At 39.0% G+C, this 13,361-nt stretch overlaps 1 protein-coding gene and 1 pseudogene across 1 annotated transcript; both read right to left on the reverse strand.

Annotated features, from left to right (window-relative positions):
- Nucleotides 1-4,742: 4,742 nt before the first annotated feature.
- LOC135229125 (olfactory receptor 5D14-like) lies at nucleotides 4,743-6,808 on the reverse strand (annotated as a pseudogene).
- A 3,806-nt stretch (nucleotides 6,809-10,614) lies between these two features.
- LOC135229126 (olfactory receptor 5D13-like) lies at nucleotides 10,615-11,472 on the reverse strand. The gene has a single exon (XM_064278909.1). The coding sequence runs from the start codon at nucleotides 11,470-11,472 to the stop codon at nucleotides 10,615-10,617; it is 858 nt and encodes a 285-aa protein (XP_064134979.1).
- Nucleotides 11,473-13,361: the final 1,889 nt, after the last annotated feature.

The raw sequence follows: 13,361 nt of genomic DNA on the forward strand, positions 1-13,361 counted from the left end.
CAACAGGCATGAGAAATTGATTTTCATATCCAGGGCAATTTCAGGTAGTCCCTGTTTTTCACAGTGTTTATTCAATACTTTTCTCTTTAAGTGAGGTTCAAATGTCTACTCATATAAAGTTGGGCCATACCTAAATAGACGTGGAGTATGAGAAACTCCTGCAGGTTGCAGTAGAACAGAATTCAAGTGAGTGCCTGACTACTCAGAGGAGGCTTCTACTCCTAAAGCCCAGGATAGGAAGAGACAAGGGGTCTCCAGAATATTCCCGAATCTAATAACAACCCTCAAACCCATCTTCCTCTCAATATTCACAGACTCTTCTCAATAATGTTAGGTTCATAAAGATTAATCTCATTATACCCTTTATATCTATGAAGTTAGTTGTTCACTGAAGCCCAGAAATGCTTGAGACCTCCCTCATCACCCATTTGCCAATCCCCATATGGTTTCTGACACATCTCCTACTTCTTTCCAACCACTTATATCATTCCACCATGATCTCTGGGATTCAAAATATCAGTTACTGAGTAAGGACCATTTTACTGTAATATAAATGCTTTCCTTTCCTATTTGTATGTTTAATAGTTTAAAAAAATGGGTATATAAAAAATTTATCACCTACATAATGTATATAGAAAATAATTGGAAAAAAAAAAACAAACACATGATGTCTGTCTTTGTTATCTAGTGCTGCTTATAACAGAAATACCACAAGTGGATGGCTTTAACACAAAAATTTATTCTCTCACAGTGTAGTAGGCTGCAAGTCCAAATTCAGGACATCAGCTCCAGGGGAAGGCATTCTCTCTCTGTTGGCTCTGGAAGGAGGCCCTGGTCCGCAATCTTTCCCTGTGTTAAGAGCTTCAATCTGGACTCTGCTTTCTTGGTGGTATAAAATCCCACTCCCTGCTTCTTCCCTTTCCTTTTATCTTATGTAAAACAAAAGGTGGTGCAGGCCATGCCCCAGGGAAACTCCTTTGACCTTGGATCAGGAAGGTGATCTTAGTAATGGTGTTACAATCCTACCCTTATCCTCTTCAACATAATCTAATCTTGCCTCATTAACCACAGGCAGAGATTAGGATTTACAACACACAGGAAAATTACTAACACAAAATGGAGGACAACCACACAATACTGGGAATCATGGCCTAACTAAGTTGACACATATTTTGGGGGACAAAACTCAACCCACGACAATGTTGATAATGATAGTTATTTTGTTGCTTATCATAATAATTTTTGTAATGACATTGAAAGTAGTGAATTAGACATGGGAAATTTACTGGTGATTCAATTGTTTCACTTAATCACTAGCTTCTAAATTACTCCGACAAAACAGGAAATAACTGTCTTAAAAGTCTATAATTTAGAGAAAGAATTATTTTTAAAAAATCATATTTACTGTTTTTGAGAAAGAGTATAGCCAATAACCTAAAGAAGCAAGCATGGCAGGATAGAATACTGATGGTACAATTATTTTTAAAAAGTCACATCATTGTTATTTATTAGGTCTCTGGGTGGCACAAGCAGTTTGCACTCGACTACTAAACATAAGGTTGGTGGTTCGAACCCACACGGAGGGGCTGATGAAGAAAAGTTTAGCGGTCTGCTTCTATAAAGATTACAGCCAATAAATCCCTCTGGAGATGTTCTACTCTGTAACACAGCTTTCCCATGAGCCTGAAATGACTGGAAAGTAAGAGGTTTTGGGTTATGTCGTTATTTATTAACCCAGATAATCTTGGAAAACTTTAAATATTTCTGAGCCTTGACTTCCTCATCAGTAAAATGAGATGGTTAATAATATAAAATTTCAATTAGTAGAATGGAAGTAATTTTTTTTTATAGTGAGTGCAAAAAATATAGGACACAGTCTGACATATAATAGATATTCATCTTCATGATATTTTAGAATTATGGGCAAAGTATGTGATATCCTAAACCATAATTCTAAAAAATCATGAAGATGAATATCTATTATATATCAGACTGTGTCCTATAGCTTTTACACTCATTATAAAAAAAACGTGTTAAGTATGTAATATCCTAAACCACTCCCACACACATGTCAGTTTGCCATACTGTGGGGGCTTGTGCATTGCTGTGATGCTGGAAGCTGTGCACCAGTATTCAGATACCAGCAGGGTTACCCATGACAGACAGGTTTCAGCTGAGCTTCCGGACTAAGACAGACTAGGAAAAAGGAACTGGCAGTCTACTTCTGAAAAGAATGAGCCAGTGAAAGCCTTATGAATAGCAGTGGAACATTGTCTGATATAGTGCTGGAAGATGAGCCCTCCGGGTTTGCAAGTCACTGGAAAGGTGACTGGAGAAGAGCTACCTCCTCAAAGTAGAATTGACCTTAATGACATGGATGGAATAAAGCTTTCAGGACCTTCATTTTCTGAAGTGACATGACTCCAAATGAGAAGAAACAGCTGCAAACATCCATTAATAATCAGAACCTGAAATGTAGGAAGTATGAATCTAGGAAAATTGGAAATGGTCAAAAAAGAAAAGGAATGCATAAACATCAATATCCTAGGCATTAATGAGCTAAAATGGACTGGTATTGGCCATTTTGAATTGGACAATCATATAGGCTACTATGCCAGGAATGACAACATGAAGAATGGTGTTGCATTCATTGTCAAAAAGAAATTTTCAAGATCTATCTTGAAGTATAACGCTGTCAGTGATAGGATAATATCCATATGCCTACAAGGAAAACCAGTTAATATGATTATTATTCAAATTTTACACACCAACCACTAAGGCCAAAGATGAAGAAACTGAAGGTTTTTATCAGTTTCTGCAGTCTGAAATTGAACATGCAATCAGGATGCATTGATATTTACTGGTGATTGGAATATGAAACAAAGATGAAGGATCGGTAGTTGGGAAAATGGCCTTGGTGATAGAAACAATGCCGGAGGTCAAATGATAGAATTTTGCAACACCAACGACTTCTTCATTGCAATTATCACCAACATAAACAGTGACTATACACGCGGACCTCTCAAGATGGAACACACAGGAATCAAATCGACTATATCTGTGGAAAGAGACTATGGAAATGGCTCAATATCATCAGTCAGAACAAGGCCAGGGGCCGACCATGGAACAGAACATCAATGACTTATGTGCAAGTTCAAGCTGAAATAGTAGAGAATCAGAGCAAGTCCACAAGAGCCAAAATATGACCTTGAGTATATTCCACCTGAGTTCAGAGACCATCTAAAAAATAGAGTAGACGTGTTGAACACTAATGACCAAAAATCAGACGAGTTGTGGAAGGACATCATACATGAAAGAAGCAAGAGGTCATTGAAAAGACACAAAAGAAAGAAAAGACCAAGATGGATGTCAGAGGAGACTCTGAAACTTGCTCTCGAATGTCAAGCAGCTAAAGCAAAAGGAAAACGATGAATTAAAAGAATCGCATGGAAGATTTCAAAGGAAGGCTCAAGAAGACAAAGTATTATAAAAACACGTGAAAAGAACTGGAGATAGAAAACCAAAATGAGAGAACATGCTTGGCATTTCTCAAGCTGAAAGAACTGAAGAAAAAATTGAAGCCTGGAGTTGCAATAGTGAAGGATTCTATGGGGAGAATATTAGACAACACAGGAAGCATCAAAAGAAGATGGAAGGAATATAGAGTCACTATAACAAAGAGAATTAGTCAATGATGTTCAACCATTACAAGAGGTAGCATAAAATCAGGAACTGATGGTGCTGAAGGAAGAAGTCCAAGCTGCTCTGAAGGCATTGGTGACAAACAAGGCTCCAAAAATTGATGGAATATCAATTGAGATGTTTCAACAAACAGATGCAGCACTGGAAGTGCTCACTCGTCTATGCCAAGAAATATGGAAGACAATTTCCTGGCCAACTGACTGGAGGAGATCCATATTTATGCCTATTCCCAAGAAAGGTGACCCAACTGAATGCAGAAATTATAGAACAATACCATGAATCTCACATGCAAGCAAAATTTTCCTGACAATCATTCAAAACTGGCTGCAGCAGTATATTGACAGGGAACCTCCAGAAATTCAGGCCGGATTCAGAAGAGGACATGGAACGAGGGATATCATTGCTGATGTCAGAAGAATTCTGGCTGAAAGCAGAGAATACCAGAAGGATGTTTACCTGTGTTTTATTGATTATGCAAAGGCATTCGACTGTGTGGATCATAACAAATTATGGACAACATTGCAAACCATGGGAATTCCAGAACACTTAATTGTGCCCATGAGGAACCTGAACATAGATCAAGAGGCAGTTGTTCCGAAAGAACAAGGGGATACTGTGTGGTTTAAAGTCAGAAAAGGTGTGTGTCAGGGTTGTATCCTATCACCATACCTACTTAATCTGTATGCTGAGCAAATAATCTGAAAAATTGGACTATAGGAAGAAGAACAAGGCATCAGGATTGCAGGAAGACTCATTAACAACCTGCCTTACGCAAATGACACAACCTTGTTTGCTGAAAGTGAACAGGACTGGAAGCACTTACTGAGGAAGATCAAAGACCACAGCCTTCAGTATGGATTGCACCTCAACATAAAGAAAACAAAAATCCTCACAACTAAACCAAAAAACAACATCATGATAGAGAAAATATTGAAGTTGTCAAGGATTTCATTTTACTTGGATCCACAATCAACACCCATGGAAGCAGCAGTCAAAAAATCAAAAGTTATATTGCACTGGGCAAATCTGCTGCAAAGGACTTCTTAAAAATGTTGAAAAGCAAAGACCTCCCCTCAAAGATTAAGGTGTGTCTGACCCAAGCCATGGTATTTTCATCATATGCATGTGAAAGCTGGATAATGAATAAGGAAGATGGGAGAAAAATTAAAGCCTTGGAATTGTGTTGTTGGGGAAGAATATTGAATATACCATGGACTGCCAAAAGAATGAACAAATCTATCTTGGAAGTAGTAAAACCAGAATGCTCCTTAGAAGCAAGGATGGAGAGACTGGGTCTTACACACTTTGGACATGTTGCCAGGAGGGATCAATCTCTGGAGAAGGACATCATGCTTGGTAAAGTACAGGGTCAGTGGAAAAGAGGAACACCGTCAACGAGGTGGATTGACACAGTGGGTGCAACAGTGGGCTCAAGCATAACAAAGACTGTAAGGGTGGTGCAGGACTGGGCAGTGCTTTGTTCTGTTGTGCACAGCTTTGCTATGAGTTCAACCCACTCGACGGCACCTAACAACAACAACATCTTAAACCACCTATGGATTTTGAAAATCAGACTCAATATTGACAGCCATGGACATTGGGCACATCTTGAGAATTCAATGTAAGAAACACTGATACTGAAAGCGGCAGAACACTTTTAATTTATGTCAGACATGCATGGCAAGATGATTTGATGGACGACTTTTTGTGTTGTTTAAATTTAACTTCACACTCAAGTTGCTTAGATATTTTTACGGAATTAGAAACCTGCATTGTTGGTCAATATAAATTAATCTGGAAAACCTGCAAAGGAATCACAAGTGAAGGAAGAGCATACAGAATTGGAAAACATAGCACAGTCATTAAATAACTGTTACAATCTACTAATAATGATGCTATGTGGAATCATTGTTCTAAGCATGAAGGAGCTTTGGGATCCAGAGAAATTCTACAGAAACTCATGGGTGTGTTAAAACATGCAGTAAAATTGTTAATTTTATAAAAAGTAGCTCACCGAGTAGGCTACTTCTTGAAACACTTTGTTCAGAGATTGGGACTAGTCATACCCACTTGCTGTATCATACCAAAGTTCATGTTTTGTGATTGGGTCAGCGAAAGAGGACTTTTGTGTCCATTAATTTCCAGAAGGCAACCTTCACATCTTTGTTCCTCAGGCTATAGATGAGGGGGTTCAGCATGGGGTTAACCACTGTGTAGAATACAGAGGCCACTTTGTCTGCTGAGAGTTTTTGGAGTTAGGCACACAGTAGAGGGAAAGGATGGTCCCGTGGAAGATGGTGATGGCAGTCAGGTGGGAGGCACAGGTGGAGAAAGAAGGCTTTGCGACGTCCACTGGCAGATTGGATTTTTAGTACAGTCACAAAAATAAAAACATACGAAGTAAGAATGATTAGTAGTGTACTCACCTCATTGAAGGTGGCAAACCCAAAAAGCAGACTTTGGGGAATGTGTATATCAGAACTAGAGACAGCTATGAGAGCAGTATACTCACAGAAAAAGTGGTTGATTACATTGTGACCAGAAAAGTCTAGAAGGAGAGCATAGCAAAGGAGTACCAACGGGCCAAACATCCCCCACAGATATGAGCCAGCCACCAGCAGGGCACAGAGTCTTTGTGACATGGCCACTGTATAGAGCAGAGGATTGCAGATGGCCACTAAGTGGTCATAGGCCATCACTGCCAGCAGGAAGGACTCAGTCACCACTGCAGTACAGGACAAGAAGAACTGGAGCATACAGCTAAAGTAGAAGATGCTTTTGTCTGCCATGACCAAGTTTTCAAGTAGCTTTGGAGTAACGATAGAGGAGTAACAAAAATCAACAAAAGAAAGGTGACTAAAGAAAAAGTACATGGGGGTGTGAGATTTGGGGTTAATCTTGATGATCACTATCATCCCAAGATTCCCTACCACGGTGACAATGTATGTGATCAGAAACACAAGGAAGAGAGGGATCTGAAAAGCTCTGGGTAATCTGTGAATCCCAAGAGGGCAAAGGTTGTCTCCACACTCAGGTTTCTTTCAGCCATTGTCACACTTCCTTTCAATGGAAAGAGATGAGAAGAGAGAGTTGTTCCTGCCAAAAGAGAAGATGTGGGGAGTGAATGACAAATGTGTTATGATTTGTTCTGGTAGAGAAAAGATAACATGAAGAAACAGTTATTGGAACTAGTTCTCTCCATGTAGAAAATGCCTCACCCAAATAACTGCAATGTGTATACCAAACCAAGCTGATGTCTAAAATGTCAAAGCATTTCCATTGTCTTTTGGGATATTGGAATATGGGTTTCCTATAAGTACTTATGATATTGAGTGTATAGGAGTTATACTGACACACGAGTTAACTTTATCCTTGGATGCGCACATTAGATAGTAGCATCAAACACACATAACTGGTACTGAGCAAACTTTTTCACATACCTACAGCACATAAGCTAGTGAGATTCTGTGAAAAAAATGTAAAATTTTTGCCTCGAGAAACAAAATATGCTGCTGCGTTTTTTTGCCTATATACTCAAATTAAATAAAATATTTAAAGGAATATACTTCTAAGTTTAAAATAAGATACCAGACAACCTAAGAAGAAAGCAGAGTGATCTCATTCCAAAACCAAAACCCACTGCCGTCGAGATCTCATTAGCACTTTTTAATCCGTGAGGGCTACTACTTCTGTTGAATTGCTTAGTTGCCCAGTGGTTGAGGCTAAAGAGGGCAATGACTTCCTTTTGACCTGAGAGGTATACCCACTCTATTAGGGTTTATGGCTTAATTTATCAGTTAAAGCTTAGCTTCTATCATAGCCCAGGCATTATACATACATGAGGAGCCTTGGTGGAGTAGTGGTTAGGAGTTTGGCTGCTAACCAAAAAGATCAGCAGTACAAACCCAGTAGCTACTCCTTAGAAACCTATGGGACAGTTCTACTCTGTCCTATTGGGTCAATATTAGTCCAAACCAACTTGATGCGAACGGGTTTGGTTTTGGTTTGGGTGGAGTGGTGGTTAAAGCTGAAAGGCTGGCAGTTCAAACCCCCAGCTTCTGGAGGGAGAAAGGTGTTGTAGTCAGCTTCCATAAGGATTTACAACTTTGGAAACCATATGGGGAGTTCTGCTCTCTACCATATGGTCGCTAAGAGTTGCAATCGACTTGATGACAACAGACACATAGATGTGTAAGTATGCATATGCATTCATAATACACACATGCATACATGCACATATGCACACATGTGTACATGTGTATATGTATATATTTTAGAGGTTCCAAGATTTATCAAATTAGAGTTACAACAGGACTAACCAGAAAGTTATGTTTGCATATGAATTGCAGCTTGCTTAGTCAATTCTTTCTTCTAAAAAGTTTACATACCAATTTAAGGTGCATATAAAGAGGATATGGGAAAATATCCATTTTCAAGTAAAAAATTTATTCTATTCTTTGTGAAATGCCTGTCAATGGATAATAAAGCCAAATATGTCCATGATTATTAAGTTCTTTCCTTAATATGATTGGGCATAGACTTAACAGTTTTAGTGACTTAACATTGGAAAAAAAATCAAAGGACGTCCTATTATCATATCAGGGAAATAATATTTTCACTATTTCATTAAAAAAAAAAACAAAAAAACAAAAAACCTGAGGCAACTCACCTGCTGCAGAGAAACAGGCCACCACTGTAAGCTGAGTATTTTGGGAACACCGCAGCGATTACATCTACCTCTACAGCCGTTGGGACTCCAACTCTGGGGAATCACTAGCAACTATGCCTCAAGCCAATTAACTAAGACAAGAGCCAGGTTCTTTGTACCATCGTCAAAGACTGGAATTTCCTTGTAATCACATAGAAAAGTTGTAGCACGAAGTTGACTACCAGCCTTTATTTGCACATTACTAAATGTCCTATGGAATTAGGACTCGACAGCACTGGGTTTTGGTTGTTTTTTAAGCTAAAGCAGGATTTCTCACATCAAAGGTTCTTACCACATCTGTAATAAAATTGCCTAGGATTCTAGTCTTCTAGGCCCCCAAAACTTCTGAGATCAGAATTCCTAGGAATGGGACTCAACAGTATCCACATTTAAGAAGGAACTTGGGTGACACATAGGAACTTTAAAGTGTAAAAACCACTGCTAAGTGCTAAAATCATGTTGGTAAGATGGTAAGATCCAGTATTTTTTTTTTCCCCTGTCTTCTGTATACTTAACAGGATGCTAGAAATGAGAATAGAATAGTAGATTGAACTCATTCATCCATTAATTCAACACATTTTTTAGCGTCTATCATGCTGATCATTTTATGTTTGCTTCTACCTGTCCGTTTTCTGCTCTTCTGTCTCTTTCTATGTGCTCCTTGGTATGATACACGGAAGATTGATATCAACGTAAGACCCCTTGTTGTTTAGCCGCAGATTATTTTCTCTAAAATGTTGTTACTAAGAGGCTATTGGCATGAGGAAGGAGAGTGTTTGACGTAACAGGCTGAGATTTGTGAGATTCTTAACTATGACTTTTTTTTCACTTTTGTTACCTTGGTTACCCATCAGGACCTTCACATAGAAATCAACATTTTTTCTTCACACTTGGTGGTATCATGTTTACCATCACTTCCTGTACAATAACAAACATATATGAGGCCTTAGGAAGAAAGAAAGAAAGAACTTGGTTGGAGTTTAGAGATAGTGCCTCCAGGCTCTTAGTGGTAATTCTCCTACATGCATACTCCTCCATAAACCAAACCAAACCATTGGTGTCAAGTTGATTCTGACTCAGCAGCCCTATAGGACAGAGTAAAACTGCCCCGTAGGGTCTCCAAGGAGCGGTTGGTGGATGCAAACTGCTGACCTTTAGGTTAGCAGCTGTAGCTCTTAACCACTGTGTCACCAGGGCTCCAAAATCCTAGTCAGCTATAATTTTTCAGAATTTTCTGTAACTTTGACATGCACATTGTTTAAAGAGGATTGAAGAATTTTGCTGCTGTTGTTGTTGCTGTTTGTTTTTTAATCATGTACCATGCTAATATGTGTGTCAAACAATTTGAGTTTTATGATTCAATGTTTACTTGTTAAATATTAGATTCTTAGGGCTACCACAAGAAATTACCACAAACTTGGTGGCTTAAAAGAACAGAAATTTATTTGCTTACAGTTCTGGAGGCCAAATGTTTGAAATGAAGGTAATGGCAGGGACATGGTCCCTCTAAAGACCCTAGAAGGAAATCCTTCCTTGACTCTTCCAGCTTCCCATCGGTCCTTGTATTCCTGGGCTTGTAGTAGCGTAACTCCAAGTCCTGCCTTCATCTCTACATGGCTTTCTTCTCTGTGTGACTCTGTGTCCTTGTCTGGTTCTCATAATGAGACTTACTGGATTCATAGCCTGCCCTAAGAGAGCATGTAGGAGTCCTGGTGGCACAGTGGTTAAGAATTTGGCTGCTAACCTAAAGGTGGCTGTTCAAACCCACCAGCTGCTCCACAGGAAAAAGATGTGGCAGTCAGCTTCCATAAAGATTACAGCCTTGGAATTCCTATGGGGTAGCTCTACTCTGTCCTACAAGGTCTCTTTGAGTGGAAATTAATTCTGAGGCAATGGGTTTTAGTGTTAAGAAAATATGAATTTATGTTAATCCTTAACTACGTCTGCAAAGAATCTGTCTCCAAAAAGGTTATATTCTGAAGTTCTAGGTGGGTATGAGTATTTTGGGGGGAGATGCTATTCAATCCACTATGCTTGATTCACTTCACGTATGATTCAAACCTATTTTAGTAAAGATTGAAATGACTAAAAATCAAATTATTAGATAACTGGTATGCTGCAATAGATTTAAAAAATCAGATGGGTAAATTGACTAAATAATTTGAATTACCATCTCTTCTAGAAACATTGAATGATTTTTAACATCATAAAGCAAACTCTTTCCAGAAAAATACATAAATCTTCAAGATTGTGTTAGGTGGCTCATGAACTTTCTGACAGTTTCCTTCACATCTTTGTTTGTAGATCAGGGGGTTTGGCATGGGGATGACCACTGTATAAAACACAGATTCTACTTTGACTATGAGCCATGAGGTTTTGGAGTGGGGTACACAATACAGGAACAGGACAGTCTCATGGAAAATGGCGATGGCGGTCAAGTGGGAGGCATAGGTGGAGAAGATTTTTTGGCGCCCCCCATTGGAAGGCATTTTTATGACAGTTACAGAAATGAAAAGTGTAGCGAAGATAATCACCAGGTTGCTGACCTCATTGAATATGGCAAAGAGAAAACAAAGCACCTGGATGATACAGGGATCAGAGCAGGAGACAGAAACAATAACCGAGTGCTCACAGACAAAGTTATTTATGATGGTAGAGCCACAAAAGGATAATGTCAGGAGAAAATAAGTGAGTGTCAGGGAAGCAACTACACCCCATGCATAGGGCCCACCGACTAATGATGCCCAGAGCTTTTGGGACATGACGACGGTGTAAAGCAGGGGGTTACAAACTGCCACAAAACAGTCATAGGCCATCACTGCCAACATGAATGTTTCTGCAACTGCAAATACACAAGCCAAGAAGAACTGCATGATGCACTCTGTGAAGGAGATGGTTCTGTCTCCCACAACCAAGTTTTCTAATAGTTTGGGTGTAACTATAGTGGAGTAGCAGAAATCAACAAAAGACAAGTGACTGAGGAAAAAGAACATGGGGGTGTGGCGTTTGGGGTTGATCCTGATGATCACAATCATGCCCAGGTTCCCCACCACAGTGACCATGTAGACAAACTGAGTTTTGAACCTCCCCTCAAAAAACCGTCCATTTGACTCTAACTCATGGCAACTCCATGTCTTACGGAGTAAAACTACTCCACATGGTTTTGTTGACTGTGATGTTTATGGAAGCAGTTTGCCAGGCCTTTCTTCCAGGAGCTGCTAGGTGGGTTTAAACTGGCATCCCTTAGGTTAGCAGTCAATGACATGTCCAGATCTTTCCTTATATGTCTCTTCATTTTGATCCTTTTTTGCCGTAATGAAATTGGAATTGATTCCTGTGTGTCATTTTAGCAAATTCTCAAACCTCAGGGAGCTGTGGGAGTTAACAGGTCAGATGTGAGGGGGCTGCAGACCCCCTAGCTTGCAGCTGATATCTGAGGTCTTGAGGAGACATGGACTCTGGAGGATTGTGCTCTTTATCTTTGAGACCTGACCTAACTCTGAGTGGTTAGGGTCAGAAGAAAAAGTGGGTCAGAAGAAACTGGTATCACCACAAAAATGAACTATCTGATTTTTTTTCTCTTCTTTTCAGGCATCTTTTTTACTCCAGTGGACCTTGTAATACTTTTAAGAGCAATTGCTGTTCTAAATTCTGCCTGTTTAAAAGCAAGAATTGTTTTTCTTGTCCTGATCCAAACATTGAGTTATATAGGTGTTCTGTCCTATATCAGAAGTAATTGCAGTTGAAAAGCCATCCCTTTTTAGACAAACCACAACTCCACCTTTGATCTCGACAAGATACTTATATCAGAGGGGAATTATACCTCATCAGTCCAGTTCCCAAAACTTCTTAACTTAGATGAATTTGAATTATGAGAAGATCAAGGTCAGCAAAGGCACAACTCAGGTGCAGATTTACCTATTATAGACATATATTTTATTTATGTGTGTGGAAACCCTGGTGCAATAGTGGTTAAGTACTACGGCTGCTAACCAAGAGGTCAGCAGTTTGAATCCACCAGGTGCTCCTTGGAAACGCTACGGGGCAGTTCTACTCTGTCCTGCAGAGTCGCTGTGAGTTGGAATTGACTCTAGGGCAGCGGGGTTTGTTTTTTTGGTTTTGGAGGCATTGTTGTTGTGTGCTGTCCAGTCACTATATTTCATTTTCCCTGGATTAAAATGACGACAGGTTGTTCTATTCTTCCTGCCTTCTCCTGTTTATGCTTGATAACTCATCATGAAAGAAAATGTACCTCTTGTTGAAATATCACTTAAGAAAAGAGCAAAAAGTATTCATAAAAGGAACACACACACACACACACCCACAAACACACACCACTGTATTTTTTTCCTCCACTATATAATTTTATATATATATATATATAGTTGCACACATTAACAAGAACCATTTTCTCCTAAGTTAAAATATTTGATTTCATTTCTCTTGGGTAAATAAGCACTTAAGGAAGAAACTGCTCAATTTTATATAAAGTTCCTGTGTAAGTTCATAAGATACCACTAAACTGTTTTTCAAGTACATTTTACCTGCTACTTTTCCATTTGAGGTACATGAATATTCCACCTCATCCGTGTTCACAGGAATATTTGACATTTCTATCTTTTTAACTTTAGCCATTCCATTGGGTAAGTAGTGGTGTCTCATTTTATATTTAATACACGTTGCACTGATGACTAATGATGCCGAGTGGCTTTTCAAGTGCTCATCGGCTGGTTGGATAATTTCTGTATATGTTCTACATATACATCAATTGTCAGGCGTGTATATTGCAAGTATTTTCTCACAGTTTGTGGCTGCCCTTTCCTTTTTCTTTATGGTGTCTTTGAAGAGCAGTCATTTTTCATGTTGATAAAATTCATTTTATCAATTTTTAATTCATTCTTTTTGTTCTATGTAAAAAAAGTCCTTAAGCCAAGTGTTCAAAAATTTTCCT

This window comes from Loxodonta africana, unplaced genomic scaffold, assembly GCF_030014295.1.
Source record: "Loxodonta africana isolate mLoxAfr1 unplaced genomic scaffold, mLoxAfr1.hap2 scaffold_100, whole genome shotgun sequence".
In the NCBI taxonomy this organism is placed as follows: Eukaryota; Metazoa; Chordata; class Mammalia; order Proboscidea; family Elephantidae; genus Loxodonta; species Loxodonta africana.